The sequence below is a fragment of the Rhea pennata genome, chromosome 1, assembly GCF_028389875.1.
Source record: "Rhea pennata isolate bPtePen1 chromosome 1, bPtePen1.pri, whole genome shotgun sequence".
Classification (NCBI taxonomy): domain Eukaryota; kingdom Metazoa; phylum Chordata; class Aves; order Rheiformes; family Rheidae; genus Rhea; species Rhea pennata.
Genome location: NC_084663.1, coordinates 322,923 through 339,448, shown reverse-complemented (window position 1 = coordinate 339,448; position 16,526 = coordinate 322,923). Strand labels below are relative to the sequence as shown.

Here is a 16,526-nt window from a genome sequence, read left to right as displayed (position 1 = left end):
CTCACACAGACTCAGGTTTTCTCTGACATGCTGAAACTCCATCATAGAAACATAGCACCCCATTACCACAAGTACCTGAAGACAATACATGAGGAAGTGCCAGACTTCACAGCAGTCAGTGACTTACTGACATGCTGAAATACTGAGCAAACAGTCTAAGCAGGGAGGCACAGAGTTTCTATTTGAAACCTGGGAACCAATAGGAGCATGTAACACTAATATCATATTCAGGTTTGGATCAGGTTCTATTTATGTCAATAAAAAAGTCTGATTGGATTACTAAGCATAGCTTTTACTCTCTGGAACAGAAGCTTCCAATTAGTCACACTACTTCACAAAGGAAAACACTTCCCCCCCGCCATTAGCATTTGCTAGGTCTCTGCAGGACATGAGCAAAATCTGAGCAGAAGCCATTTGTTCTTTCTCCACCACCTGATATACCATCGCTCCTTCACCAGCCACTCTATGTCCTACAAATGTCAAAACAAGAAGTTCCCCTTTCTTCATCTCTGGATCCTCAAAGTTCAGCTCATTTGTAAAGGAAGCAGCAGTTTCCTAAAAGATGCCCCTTTCTGGAACTTTTAGGTTAAATCAGAGAGAAGTCATATGGGAATACACTCATTTTCCAGAGCAAAGTTCCCCAAAGAGCAGCAGTATCTCTGAGCATGGCAGAGCTTCCTGCCTCCATCCACACAAGCCCTTTCATGACCCATCTCCCAGAGTGGTAGATGGCATGCAGCAGGCAGAGAAAGGTCTAAGCAAAGATGGATTTCACAAAGAGCCTCCCATGGGATGACACCTGTCATGAAGGGCCATCACGGCTGAGCTGAAACACCTTCTAGCATTTGTTGTGCATTAATAAAGAGCAGAAATGACACTAGTTAAGAGCAAAGCTGTCTGGAGTGACATTCCTCTGGTTCTGTGCATGTAGCAGCCACTGGAGCCACGCACCTTTGGCTGCCAGTGATGGTATGGATGAGATTCCCTTCCTCCAGGAGGATCTGCACTTCGCTACATAAATGACACTCCTGCTTCTTTCAGCTATTACGGAGCATCAGACAACTAGATACAGTGCAGGCATCTGCACTGTAGACACTTAAAATTAGTTAAATTCATTCTGTTATTGGTGTTCCACTATGGTGTAAATCCAGGTTAAAGTTCCCACATATGACAAAACATCAGAGTGCCTACAAGGAACACTCAATCTGACATTCAAGACTTTTTTCTTTCAGCGTCCAAACCAACTTGTATCACAGCTTATAAGCAATATGGTCTCAGTTTTACTAAAGAAATCAGTTCTAAATAGATTAAGAAAATAAGCTATATATTCATTTCCTGAAACTACATAAACATTTTTATTTCTTGTTCAGGTATAAGGAACTATTTAATTAACTGATATCTCCACATAGATGCATAATTTTTACATACAGTCATGGTAATTGCATATGCAAGTTGTATGTACACTTTTAATGACTGTAGGCTTAATTCACATTAAAACATGCACTTACTTAAAATTTAAATGAAATAGCCTTATGCAGAATGTAATACCACTCCAGCAGCTTGCAGCAGAGGTTTTCAAGGACAATCACAGCAAATTCATCATGATTGCCAAAAAACAGGTCAAAGAGCAGCTTCCAGCTTCCCTGTGTACTCATGGTACACATGTTGCACAGGTATTTGGTGCATTTTCAGGAAATGCTAGTACCTCAGGACACAACAGACACTACCCACGTAAGTTTCTTTTGCATGAGACAAAGTCGGTCCGGCACAACTGGAATGTGGCAGATTTCCAGTAAGTGCTGAATATCTGCTCAGCAATTCCCTACTAGTTTCCATCCAGAACAAACAGCTGCTCTAATGACAAGTGCAGATGCAGACGTTTAATGAGAATGATTGCATGTGTAATAAGGCTTCTCACAGGGATCACTCATGATGTTTGTAGGGATTGTATGACATCGTTGTCATACTTGATACTATGGCCTAGAGCATCTATAAATAACATGGAAAAAGAAGCAAGAAAAAGACTTTCTAGAAGGCAAATGGTTTGGGAGCTTGTCTGCAGGCACCGAAGCTGGTATTTGAGTAAGAAGCTGGCAGGCATACTCTTCTCTCAAGGGATGCCCGAAGATTAGTATTAGCTGGACATCGAGTCAAAGCATTTCTGAAAGGTCCTCAAGCAAGTGAGTGTGTTTCCATAAGAGCACAGACATTGGCTATTTCAAGTTCAAGAACTTTCACAAAGAGGGGCAAAGCGGACTGTGGATGGGAAGCAACTTCCTCCATCAAAGATTGTAGCCTGTGGTATTTGCAGGCTGTCACTTCCCATTAACTTGATGTATTTATGGAAGGAGTTGCACTGTAAAATGACTGAGCTTCCCCTTCTCTGCCTATGTTCCCCAGAGCATTTACCGAAAACTACTGCAGAGTTTCACTACTCTTGTGGCTACAGGTCTCCTAACTTTATTAATGACAAGTTTAGATACATTCATTTTTGTGGCAAAACTCATTTCTAATGATTCTGTTCCTTCTCTGACATTCTGCTTTCAACCTCCATTACACAGAACAAGATAAACCAAGTTCTCTTAGCCCCTCTTCACAAGATATTGTCATAGGCCCTTTCATGTGTATGTTTCCTCCTTCCTGCTCCAGCAGTTAAGGCAACAGACCTCCTGAATCAATGGTATTGTTCCAGTAAGTTTTATTATGTGTACATCTGGGTCACGTTACAGATACTGCCCTCACTGGGGGGAAGGGGGCACGTGCCATAAAATCTAGGCACAAAGAGCTCTGCAAGAGGTGCTGAGCACAAGGGGAAGGAGCTATCTGCCTCACCTGGAATGCAGTCTGGCTGTTGTAGTTCCGAATCTCTTTGCTCGCCCCGCGGAAGAGGAGAACTCGAGCACAGCTCTCCTAGGAAAGCAAGCAAGAGGGGGAAAAAAAGAAGAAACCAATTAGTATTGCAGACTGGTGACAACAAAGTAAACAAAGTGGTGGCTCAGAAAGTTTCCTTTGGCAGGAGAGAAGAATGTGTAAGGATGTTCAACCCCTTTTAAATGGTAATCCTCCAGTCACCAAGCAGGCCAGGTCCATCTGCATATGTGCTGCTCTACGGCTCCTGCTTACATGCCACTGCAGCATTTAATGCCACTCTGCCAACCCACTCCACAAAAACATCCTTTCCACATAAGAGTTCTTGGTGTGCAGAAAAATATATCTATCACATAAGCCACAAATCAGTCTACATGTATCAATACCAATTGTAAAATATAATAGTATTCAGTTTCTTATTTCAGGAATAGAGACTGCAAATTCCATTTATAATCAAAAGACATAACACAGTTTATAAAGTCTCTAGGAAGGAACACAACCTATGAGGGAAATACATTCTGACCTCTGCACCCCCAGGCACATGACCTGAGATAAGATCCAAAATGTTCTCAACAAGTCTTGCTTGGCCCCATGCCTCCCTTATACATTTAAACTCAAACACCTGAAACAAATTATCACTCTCCACCCAGGCAAAGTGCTCCCTCCCAACCAGTGATGGGACCTTGCTGCATCTGGTATGTAATAGTAGTGGAAACCAGAGGAAAAATTACAGAATAAGTTAGGCAGAAAATCAGCAAAAACATCCTAGGAGTAGAAATATACTAAACAATAGACCCTCTGGTCATCATCTGCCTCTTGAGAAATCTGAAATGAGACTGTTATTCCCAACGAAATCACCTTCACCCTAGGAGAGAGGACAGATGCAATTCAGAAGAACTTTTCTGTGTCTAGAATTGGAAATAGCAATAAGAAGGTGCTCCAGTCCAGTGTGTGTCCTCTCTAACTCATACAGTCTAGTGCCCTAAGTTTTCTTGTTCTCATTCCTCAAATCACAGAGGTATACCTGGTTATAGAGAGCACAAATATGCAGAGCAGTGTTTCCTGAGGCATTCTGTGCAGTCATATCAGCTCCATAGAAGAGAAGATGCTCCAGGTGCTGAACATGGCCATAGCGACATGCCTGCTCAGAACACAAAAGGGGGAAAAGAAACAGAAAATCAGGGAGGAACAGGGAGGTTATAAACCAACAGAACTCAGGTAAACCCTGTAACATCCTCCTGCTTCTGCTCGATTCATTCATGCTAGGAAAGTTTTATCAGGCTACAACTGTACCCTGAAGAGTCTTGTTAACACACATGCACACTGCTGCTCCTTACAGTAGTATACTTATGAATACATCTTGGATAAATCATTTCTATGAAAAAGTTATAATCTGGGAGGAAGCCTGGCACAACTGACTGAGACCAGAATAAAAAAGCTTGAATATTAGGCCTGGGATGAGAGCTAGAGCCAGTACATCATGTGCAAATCCTTTGAAAAAAAATGGCACCTCTGTCCCAACCTAACTTGGTAAAGCAGTGCTTCTCACCATCCACCAAGACTCTGCTTTCCATGTGACATACAAGGAGACAGGACAAGCTCCTCTGTAGACAGGAGAAAAGCATTCATCCTGACAAGCTTAACAGGCACCCTACTGCAAAGGGAAGAACTAAGAAAGCACCATTCCCAGGCTATGGCCCCACGAGCATCTCTCCTGGCTCACCTGGTGGATTTCTTGCCAGCCGTTCTCATCAACACAGCCCAGCTTGGCATAGTCGTGCAGTAGGAGCTCACAGCAGTAGGGATCCCCACCTACCATGGCGCTGTGATACAGAGGAGTTAGTCCTCGACTGTCCTTGTAGTCTGGAGAGGCACCGAGGTCTAACAGTGTCTGCAAGGGAAGCGTGTGGTTCACTCCAGGGCTTGTGCTTCAGAAGGTCAAACTCAGAGATGAAGCAATAGGAGACCAGCAGCAAGAATGGAGATGCTCCCAGTCATTGCAGAGGCAGTACTCGCCACCTCATTTGCTGAGGCTCCCGTTATTACTACCAACTTTTTTTAATAAGCTGTGCTTTTTGTAAAGCACCATGAAGAGAGAGGTCCTGGCAAAGATGTGCATGCTAAGCAGACAACGGAAGGGGGGAAGTTGAGGGAAGGTAGGACACAGGAAGGTTGGAAAAGATAGGTAGCAACCCGTAGCTCAGGACACCAGGGGGTCATGAAGGAGAGCTTGTTTTCCCAGCAGGTTCAGCACTGGCAACAGCTCTTCCCCAGGGACTCACCAACAGGGCAGTGTGGTTGCGGCACCGGACGGCCTTGTGAAGAGCTGTCATTCCCTCCCGCGTCCTGAAGTCCAGGTGAGCTCCCCCATTGCGCAGCGCTTTGATCATCTCCGTGCCGTGCTCCAGCTGTGCTGCCGCTGTCAGGGGACATTCTGCAGTGCATGGGGAGAGAGCAGGGATGAGAACTGCCAAGTACACACAGGTATCCCCACGGCCAGGCAGTGACTAGAGCATCGTCAGCCACAGCAACAGTTTAGACCTTAGCACTTGGCCATGCCTCCTGGCCCAGGATCTAGCAGTGCTGTGTGCTCCCTGCGTCCCTCAGGACAGCAACATCAAACTCCACATCTGCTCCCAGTTATGCTACCGCAGACACCAGCTGGTCCTTCCATATACCCTGTAGGAAGAAGGTCTGAGAGCTGTCTGCAAACTTCCCCATCAATGTCTGTTGGTGCATGATGAGAGCCCAAGATAGGAGAGGGGAAAGAAAGGGGCTGGCAGCTTAACAAATAGCAAAAATGCCATTGCTGGCTCTTACACAGCAGAAAAGGAAATGTCTGGACACAGCAGTTATACAAAGGGGAAAAGGAGGGGGAGGGAATGGGTATCCTTACTCTGTTTCCCTCTGTAGCAGGGCACAGACACAGGGCTGCTGCTTCAAGAGGAGATGCACAGCTGTGCGCCCTTGCACAACAGTTGGCTTCAGCAGACCTGGTCTCTGAGCCCTTTCACACATGACTCTCCTGCAGCCAGTTCTTACCACACCACCACACAAGCAGCAGGTTCCACACAGGAAATATTCATCTCCAGGGGGGAAACTCCTCATGCACCTGTGCAACAGCTCACTCTCCTGCTGAGCCTACATGAACTCACCAGGTGGACCAGACTGCTATCCCATCTCTCACCAGGAATCAACCTAACTCTCCAGCTGAGCCTACATGAACTCGCCAGGTGGACCAGACTGCTATCCCATCTCTCACCGGGAATCAACCCTGACTCCCAGGACTGCTCCATGGGTCAGGACAGGCTCCATGCAGGGGTATAATTTGAGCAGGCAGCAACAGAATCACAGAAATCCTCTTCTACAGTCCTCCACTTTTCCATTACATGGGTGCCCATGGCCATGCTCTGCACTGGTTTTACAGGCAGAAGCAGGAGCCACATGCACATGTCTTGCTATCTCTTGGTGCACACACCTTAGAAAATCCAGGGAGGCCCCTCTGTGCCAGATGTCCAAAGCCACCACCGTCAGAAACCACCTTACACCTTTCAAATACATAAGTTTTTCAATGTGCATCTGATGGCCAGGCTCATCCTTCATGAATCTGCCAACTCTAAGTACAGCTTGCCCTTCTCTGCCAGGAGTCAAAAGGATACAGCTGCACCTGCAGATGCTCCACCTTGGTCACTAGCACAGACAGGCATGAGATACTCTTCCTTGGTGGAGGTCAGCAGTGCTGACATGGAAGGATGCTGGTTCCCATCCTATCCTGTTGGTTTTTAAGAGAGCTTTGCTTCAAAAGGACCACACTCCCCCTATTCATGGGCTGATTTTGATCCTCCTCATAGCACCCAGAAGGAAGAAAAATATTTATGGATATAAAATGAGAAGAGTTTCCTTAAGAGACAGGATGTTTTTCTGAAAACTTTGTTTATAATTAAATAAATTTATTTTCTTCAAAGTGCAATGTTATTTTAAAAAAGGGATAAATGTAGCTTCTTTTTTCAGTGTTTGAGAATGAGCTAATGAGTCTTTAGGTCTTTCTGTCCAAATCCTTTATACTATATATGAAGCAGTGTAGACACTAGATAAAATAAGATTTCATCAGCTTGAAATACTATATATTTTTTAGAAAGGTACCTAATTTGCACATAAATTAAAATCTCCTGATTTAGTAGAAATAACTATTAAAATGAGAAAACTAAAATGGTTTGAAATATAAATAAAAAGCATACGAATATTAATTTTAGAGCATTACCATTAATCAAATTTTTGCATGAAATAGGTAGAGGCCAGATAGGTCCCGTGGCTTTGATAAAACTCTATGGGTTTTTTGTTTAAAGACATTGATACTAAAAATGAAGATTACTGCATTCAAAAGGACTAAAGATTGGTTCATCAATAACAGAAATCATCAGTAAATGAGAATGTTTACAGCTCAGTCTTCTAAGGACCTTTCCTCAGCTCAAAAACTGTCACTCATTTTTAACAATAATCTGAAAGAAAATATAAAGTAATTTCTGAAAAAGTTCATATATACTTACACACACATATAAATGTGTATTTATAGCACAATCAATGGTACAATGAGTAAATGGATTCTTATATATATTGCTTAATGGCAAACTTTTTAGCAGAGTACGCATGGATCACTGTTTACCTAGAAAGCAAGGGATGCGTTTTAAATAATGCCATTGTAACAAAGTATGTATTACACAGGAACGCAACAGTATTCATGTGACTAGCAATGTCACTTGAGAAAAAGTAGTGGAAATATTTCCTTAGCTCAGCAGCTGCTGTGAAAATGAGAGAATGAGAGAGTTTGGTAGGTTATTGGTAATGGTCCATACATCTTCTCACCCCATGTGCAACCACCAGGTGAGAGCAGTGCCAAACACAGCACAGGAAAAATGTGGAGAAATGGGACTACGTGTGAACACTAGCACACCAAAGCACTACTGGCATTGCCAAATGCCAACTATGGTGAGAAGAGGGACCTGGAAAACCTTGCCTGCATCTGCAAAGACATAACTTAGAATCTTAGAATCACAGAAGCATAGAATCGGTAAGGTTGGAAGGGACCTCTGCAGACCATCTAGGCCAACCTCCCTGCTCAACCAGGGTCACCTAGAGCGGTTTAGACAGGGTTGCGTCCAGGTGGGCCTTGAAGATCTCCAGAGAAGGAGACTCCACAACCTCTCTGCGCAACCTGTTCCAGTGCTCCGTCACTCTCACAGGAAAGAAATTCTCCCTCACGGTCAGGCGGAACTTCCTGTGCTTCAATTTCTGCCCATTGCCTCTTGTACTGTCACATGGGACAACTGGAAAGAGTTTGTCCCCATCCCCTTGACACCCTTCCTTCAGGCGCTTGTACACATTGATAAGATCCCCCCTCAGTCTTCTCTTCCCCAGACTAAACAGGCCCAGCTCTCGCAGCCGTTCCTCACACGGCAGGTGCTCCAGCCCTCTGATCATCTTCGTAGCCCTACACTGGACTCTCTCCAGTAGCTCCATGTCTCTCTTGTCCTGGGGAGCCCAGATCTGGACACAGTACTCGAGATGAGTCCTCCCCAGGGCTGAGGAGAGGGGCAGGATCACCTCCCTCGACCTGCTGGCAACACTCTTCCCAATGCACCCCAGGACACCATTGGCCTTCCTGGCCACAAGGGCACATTGCTGGCTCATGGTCAATCTGTCATCCATCAGCACTGCCAGGTCTTTCTCTGCAGAGCTGTTCTCCAGAAGGTCAGCCCCCAACTTGTACTGGTGCCTTGGGTTATTTTTCCCTAGGTGCAGGACTCTGCACTTGCCCTTGTTGAACCTCAGGAGGTTCCTCTCCGCCCAACTGTCCAGACTGTCCAGGTCTCTCTGAATGGCAGCACAGCCCTCGGGTGTATCAGCCACTTCTCCCAGCTTGGTATCATTGGTAAACTTGCTGAGGAGGCACTCCGTCCCCTCGTCCAGGTCATTGATGAAAAAGTTGAACAGGATGGGACCCAGTACTGAGCCCTGGGGGATGCTACTAGCCACAGGCCTCCAACTTGACGCCACACCACTGATGACCACCCTCTGAGCTCTTCAGCCAGTTCTCAACCCACCTCACTGTCCACTTGTCTAACCCACACTTCCTGAGCTTACCTAGGAGGATGTTATGGGAGACAGTGCCAAAAGCCTTGCTGAACTCAAGGTACACAACATCCACTGCTCTCCCCTCATCTACCCAGCCAGTCATTCCATCAGAGAAGGCTATCAGGTTGGTTAAGTAGGATTTCCCCTTGGTGAATCGTGAATCCATGCTGGCTACACCTGATCACCTTCTTTTCCTCCATATGCCTGGAGGTGACATCCAGAATGAGCTGTTGCATCACCTTTCCAGGGATGGAGGTGAGGCTGACTGGCCTGTAGTTGCCTAGGTCCTCCTTGCCCTTCTTGAAGACTGGAATGACATTGGCTTTCTTCCAGTCCTCAGGCACCTCTCCAGTTCTCCAGGACCTTTCAAAGATGATGGAGAGTGGCCTGGCGACAACATCCACCAGCTCCCTCAGTACCTGTGGGTGCATCCCATCCGGGCCCATGGATTTGTGGAGCTCTAGCTTGCCCAGAAGGTCTCTAATCCTATCCTCCTCAACCAAAGGAAAGTCTTCCCTTCTCAAGACTTTCTCCCTTACATCCAGGCTCCGGGATTCCTGGGGGCTGCCCTTAGCAGTGAAGACTGAAGCAAAGGCGGCATTCTGTAATTCTGCCTTCTCTGTATCCTTGTCACCAGGGCCCCCGCCTCATTCAGTAGTGGGCCCACATTTTCCCTAGTCTTCCTCTTGCTGCTGATGTATTTGAAGAAGCCCTTCCTGTTGTCCTTAACATCCCTTGCAAGACTCAATTCCAGCTGGGCCTTAGCCTTCCTCACCGCATCTCTACGTACTCTGACTGCATTCCTATAATTCTCCCAAGTAGCCTGTCCCCTCTCCCACAGTCTGTGTACTTTCTTCTTCTGTCTGAATTTGGCCAAGAGCTCCTTGCTCACCCATGCAGGTCTCCTGCCCCCTTTGCTGTACTTCTTACTCATAGGGATGCACCGCTCTTGAGCTTGGAGGAAGTGATGTTTGAATACTAGCCAGCTCTCCTGGACCCCCCTTCCTTCTAGGGCCTTAACTCATGAGATTCCTCCAAGTAGGTCTCTGAAGAGCCCAAAGTCTGCTCTCCTGAAGTCCAGGGTTGCAATCCTGCTTGTTGCTTTACTTCTTTCCTGCAGGATCCTGAACTCCATCCATGGTCACTGCAGCCAAGGCTGCCCCCAACCTTCACATCTCCAACCAGGCCCTCTCTGTTGGTTGACAAGGTCCAGCAGGACACCCTTTCTCTTAGGCTCCTCCACCACTTGTGACAAGACGTTATCATCAATGTATTGGAGGAGCCTCCTGGACTGTTTGTGCCCAGCTGTGTTGTCTTTCCAGCAGACACCAGGGTGGGTCCATGAGAACCAGGGCCTGTGATCGTGAGGCTACTTCCAGCCGTCTGTAGAAGGCCTCATTGACTTCCTCTTCCTGGTCAGATGGCCTGTAGTAGACACTCACAACAGTGTCCCCCATGCTGGCCTGCCCTTTGATCTTTACCCATAACCTCTCAACTGGCTCCTCCTCCACCCCTAGGCAGAGCTTGATACATTCCAGTTGCTCTTTCACATAAAGAGCAACTCCACCACCTCGCCTTCCTGGCCTGTCTTTCCTAAAAAGCACATAGCCATGCATGACAGCGTTCCAGTCATGTGAGCTATCCCACCATCATCCCGTGAGCTATTACTATGTCTCTGTAATTGCAATGAGATCGTGGCCCTGTGACCGCACACAGATCTCCAGCTCCTCCTGTTTGTTCCCCATGTTGCGCATTGGTGAACAGGCATTTCAAAGAGGTAGCCATGCTTGCAGGTTTCCCAGGAAGGGTATAAGGGGATTCCCCCATATCCATGTCTCATACGCACATCCCCAGCTACATGCACCTGTTGGAGGCCCCCCAACCTGAGTTGTGTTTTACTGACTACCTTCTCTCTATGACTCTCCCCTTCCCCCTTCCTACCTAGTTTAAAGCCCTCTTTACCAAACTGGCCAACCTGTTGGCAAAGACACATGTGGCCCACTTGGTGAGGTGAATCCCACCTCTCTCCACAAGTTGCTGATCTTCAAACTATGTTCCATGGTCATAGAATCCAAAACCCTGTTGCCAACACCTGCAGTGCAGCCAGTTGTTAATTTGGAAAATTTTCCTACTCCTCCTCCCAACTTGTTTCTGCAACTTGGGAAGGCTGAGTGGTGCGGTGGAAGAAAACATGTCCCACTCTCCCTCAAGGTGGGGTGGCAATGGGACTCCCATTGGATACCAAGAGAGATTACGAGAAGGTGACCTGGGGGCAGGAACCTTGCAATCTGCGTTTTATCAGGCAGGTGAACTGGCCTGCACAAGGGCCTTGTGGCGGAAAGCCTCCCCCCCCACCCCCGCCTCGCCAAGAGCCTTTCTCCTCCTTTCCACCAACACCAAACCCACCTGTTTTGCACCTCCCTGCTCTCATGCCTCAGCTCTTTGGCTAGATTCACCTCTAGCTGAAGGCAAAGGAGAGACAGCAGGACCGAGAGGAGATGCTAGTGAAGTTACCATCTTTTAAAGACCATCACTTATTCTCTGTGTCAAATGCTATGGTTTATATTTCCATTGTTATTGCTGTAACTTTTAGTGACTGCTTTTCATCATAATAATTTCTATAAAATCTCTTCCTCCTTTACGGTTATTTTAAATTATTTTGAGATAATTTGGCCTTGCCAGTGTTATAAGGACTCGTAGGCTCCCACAAACTTCAGACTGTGGCACGGAAAATGAAGTCTCCTCATCAGTTCCTGCTCTAGTCATCTACTCCTATTTCCATATGCAGTAAAATCAGCAGTCTTTTTTCAATACCCCAGTTTTGATGGCCCAAGCTTCTCAAAGAGGTAGAAGACACAGAAAACAAGGTTCCAAATGTCCTTCTGCTCTCTTTGCCAAATTCTATTGAAAATCTATCAAATTATCCTGAATTCTGAAGACTGAGAAAGGTCCACATGGGGCATTTCAAGATGCGCTGAATGAACTGCAGGTAGTGATACATTTATGGTTTAACAGACCACAGGCATGCCTCCTATCTAGGATTTTAGTGACTACACTCTGCTAATTTTTAGAACTTTGTATATCCAAATATATGTTTAAAATAATTAACTAATAAGTGAAGATCCATAACAGAAAATGAAAACTAGCAAGGTAATGCATTGCATGTTGCCCAACACAAGAAATCAACTAAAGCATATAGGAAGGGCTGTAGCTTGGGTTCCTTCTCTTTGGCTTGTTGGACTGCTGAACTCCATAGTGCGTGTTTGATACTGGTAGACTGTGTTACACCCACGGCCCTTGTGAAACTGCTCTCGTGAAAAGCATCAGTAAGACGAACTCAGCACCCATCTGAGCACTGTGCCCATTCAGATGAATCTGCTCCTTGGAAGAGGGAAAATTAAATTCTGCCACCAAAATCTGCAACAGTGAATTGTGGCCAGCAGATGAGAGCTGCACTTTGGAGCACCACTGGTGGTCAGAGGAACGGGAGGCTGTGAAGGGAGCAGGCAACATTGTCCAGGCCTCGAAAGCTGCTAGAGGAACATTTCCTTTAGTCAACAGGTTAAAGGGAAACAGAATTGGGGACTGTAACAGCTGCTTTGAGGATTTCTTTGTGCACATGGCACCTTGTAATCCACAAGTCTAATTGGCGAGCAAAGCACAGAACCAAACAATCTCTGGAGGTCAGAGCTTGTCAATGGAGGTCAATGCTGAGCTTGCACTGAGCTGTGGCAGCTAGAACACGAATCAGATAAAATTCCAAAAGACCTTGCAGAAGTCCATTTATACTACATTCAAAATAACGTTTTCTCTGTGTTTTCCTCTTGTAATTACGTTCTCTGTTTGTTTTGCTAGAAGAAGTTTAGGATAAAAATAAATCTCTACTGTTTTAATTATATACAAGGTATTCTGCCAATCATTAAGCTGGTTGTTTCCGTGAAAACAATGAATCACATTAAAGTTATATTGTGGAATAAAACTTCTTAGGTCCTGTACTCAATACCGGAATGAAATTCCTGGTGCTGGGGCATGTTCTTACTGATCATAAGCATCCTAACACCACATCAGGTGTTATTCAACCCCCGCAGAAGCTGGCAGCAAAGAGACAACTTGAAAGGACAACCACAGTGTCACAGCAATATGGAAGCTATTCTGGAGCCTCGCAGAAGAAAGAAACTGTTAAAGTTCATCACATTTGGTACATGTTATGAGGACTGGAATTCGCAAGGAGAGGCAAAGGCAGCAAGGGAAGCTGAGAAACTCCAGAGACTGTTCCAACAGGATCAGAAATAATCTCTTCATTCTGTTATCAGAATAAAAAAAAAATCTTTATAACTCCAAAATTTAACTTTAGCATTTGGGAAACAGGTGGATCTGTCTTCAAGTTGCAGGACAGATGATATCAAACTTGATAGGAAAGTTTAATGCAAGCTGCTAGAAAGAAGGATTACTGTCTACACTTTGCCCTTACACAGACATACAGTATGTAGTGACAGAAAGTATCTGCCTATGATAAATAACACCTATATGTAGAATCTCATGGTAGTCTTTTCAATTGTAGATTAAAACACTACACAATGCCATTTTGACTCCAATTTCACTGAATTCAACCATTACATTTTTCATTAATCTGCATTGCACATGCCAGTGAACTGAAAGAGATGCTACCAGTTTGCTGACAAAAAGGTTTGAAGTAACTGGATTAACATACTTTAAACTGAGAAGTACCATAATCCTATAAATCACAAGGCACTGGAGTTTCATCCAGCGGTTTGCCCATCTAGGCCAAACAACAGCTAGCTGAATCAAAGCTTAACTTTTAGCTTCTAAAAATCAAAGTAACAGAATATATACTGCATGTTAAAGGTGAGTCATTCTTGTTGTTAATTAAGTAATTGCACATTTGTACTTTGAATATACTATGCTATAGCTGGCAAAGACTCTGGAGTGTAGCACAGCCAAAACAGATGAGGAGAAAGCTCCAAACGCCTTGGGCAGAGGGTTTTTTTTTTCCCCCATAACAGTAAGAAAAAGGTAAAAAAAAACCCACTATCATGCACATAAGTATTTCTTCCCAATGCTTACTTGTGCTGCTACTTATCCTCACATTGTACTTGGGTCACAGTATGTACTGCTGCACATAGTTCAAGAAAATTTCTCTGTACATGCAATGACTTCCTCTCATTTTCCCCCTGGTTCCCAGTTGCCACTCTGGTTAAATGTGGGAACTAGCTTCCTCATTTCTCCATCCTAAACTATTATGCAGGCTTGAATCTAACTTTAGTGTAATGGTAACTTCTTAATTATGTTTTTCATCCTTAAAATTTACCTATCGAAAACAAGTTTCAAAATTTAGTCTATTTTAAAGACTACTAATCTGTCCTAGAATATCTTCCCAGAAATCCTGGAGCGCTGAAACATGAACTATAGCAAATTTTGCTGTGACAATTTAAGAAATTGCACTTATCTACTCTCTCACCCTCAGCAGAGCTGGGAGGAGGGAACATCTGCCTTCATTTCAGCTGCCTCTATGCATCTTAAAAACCACTTCCAACAGCAGCTTAAATGAAGATACCAGACTTTGCACTGAAGAAGCTGAGACATAGCTATATCTTCCTGTTGACTCTGTCACATGGATGGCTCTGAAGAGCACATGTTATTTTATGGTGCAGCCACTGTTATTCAAACTAACTGGATTTAACCCTACAGAAATAATAGTTCTCTCAGTGGAAGAGTCAAACTTGCCTACAGAAGCTGTCCATAATACACCACTTAAGGCTCAAAATAACTTCTTTAGTCAGAAGAACTTAGCAAAGGACAAGCATGCAACAACCAGACAGAGAATGCATGAGGCGACCTTGGTGGAACTGGATTGCAAACTTTTCTGTCTCTCTAGTAAACTTAACACTGGTCTAGCAAATAAATAAACAGGCTATTCTAATGGCAAAAAATAAGAAACATCTCCCTCCTAAAGGAGATAATGTGGATGAAGAGTCCTGGACAGTGGCTGGTCCATGCTCTGAGAAATTCACATGCTAAAAATAGAAACTAAGAAAAAATGCAAGTATTTGGATGACCCAGCACAATTTACATATCGTCTACAATACAAACATATCCCTTTTCTGAACTTCTGGATTTGAAACCTCAGACAGGACTATTTGACTTTTCTCCTTTAAATGAAATATTCCCTGAGTAAGGGAGAAACCTTTTCTTTCTGTAAAACTCAACAGGTTTCAGATAAGATCATTAATTTGCCTATGTTGAATGAAGTCATGCATAACAGCCAATAAATAATTTCTGTATGGATTTTTTTTTCTAGGTAAAGAGAAGAAGAGTAAAAGCTCAGAGAAACTGAAAAGAGGATGAATCCGTTTTCTTAGGGATCTAAACTGTGAAGTCTTTGAGATACAGCAATACTGAATATGCCACCTTAAAGTCAGCGGAGCAGTTCTAAACTGCTTTCAGACTGGGATGAAGGTAACCCTTCTCGTCCATAGGAGTGGCTGAAGAAAAAAGCTTTAGTTTTCTGAAGTCTCAAGGACTTGTGTTTTTTCTCTCCCCCCTGCACACTTTTTTAGGAAGAAGAAAAATAAATGGTGTTTGGAATTACCCAAGCTGCTAAAAATACTGCCTCACAGAAAGGAGCATTTGGTATCATGGCCTATTTACAATACCCCTACAGGGCTATCCCTAGAGACACAGTGGATGAAAGAGCATTGTGAATAGCAATCCTGTTCTGGCTAAAAGAGAGTAGATTTGCTACAGTGATTTTGTGAAGATAACAGAGAAATTAAGAACAGAAATTATGCACTGCAGCTTTTTCTACCTTGGCCAAAACAGCAGGTGCTGGAAATACAATGCATTCATTGATTCCTTCTCCCGAAACCTTAGCTGGAGTTCTGTCTGGGTAACCTGCATTTCATAGCTCTAGGTTAAAAATTCAACATAGAAGCACTCTCAATCAAGGAAAGGCTTACTCAAGGATCTTCAGAGTATCTAGGGGAGGGGAAGTTCAACCTGGCAGCAGACTGGCCATTTCTCTCTCCTTGCATATTGAGACTTCAAGTAACAAATCAGAGCTAACATGCACTGAGCAGCATTTAATTCAGGAACATAAAGATCCCAGGCCAAATGAACGTTCTCTTTAGGAGACAGCCTGCTGGACTGGAGATCTGTTGGGGCAAGAGAGAGGCTCCAGTGGATGAGCTGCCTTGGCAGCACAAGAGCAGAATTCATTTATGTAGCTCAGTAGCAGGAACAGAAATTTCTCTGAATTACAGACAAGCTTCACCTCTACACTAACCATAACAAGAGTTTCACTTCCTCCCTCCCTTGATTTTCATGAGAAGATGAGGGAAAAAAGCTCAGAATCTGATGGGAAGCAGGGATTGAGAATGAATGAATAATCATTGACTGACTGCAGCACTTGACCTGCACTACTTCCAGCTGACCCCGAACAAAATCATAAAGGCAGCACTCAACTTGGGGCTTGAGCAGACAGATCTTAATAGACAGATCCATAACTT

At 44.5% G+C, this 16,526-nt stretch overlaps 1 protein-coding gene across 8 annotated transcripts in view; it reads right to left on the bottom strand.

Moving 5' to 3' along the window:
- The window catches only part of SHANK3 (SH3 and multiple ankyrin repeat domains 3), a 402,299-nt gene that overhangs the window by 316,899 nt on the left and 68,874 nt on the right, over positions 1–16,526 (bottom strand). For 7 of the 8 annotated variants that reach the window (XR_009958823.1, XM_062579208.1, XM_062579216.1 and 4 more), the window contains exons 5-8: positions 5,151–5,302; positions 4,592–4,759; positions 3,893–4,009; positions 2,833–2,910 (exon numbers count right to left, since the gene is read on the bottom strand). Coding sequence is in view for 7 of the 8 variants with exons in the window: in XM_062579208.1 (XP_062435192.1) it covers positions 2,833–2,910; positions 3,893–4,009; positions 4,592–4,759; positions 5,151–5,302 (515 nt within the window). In the remaining variant the exon portion in view is untranslated. The remainder of the gene's footprint in view (positions 1–2,832; positions 2,911–3,892; positions 4,010–4,591; positions 4,760–5,150; positions 5,303–16,526) is intronic. The other variant, XM_062579257.1, reaches the window with a different exon arrangement.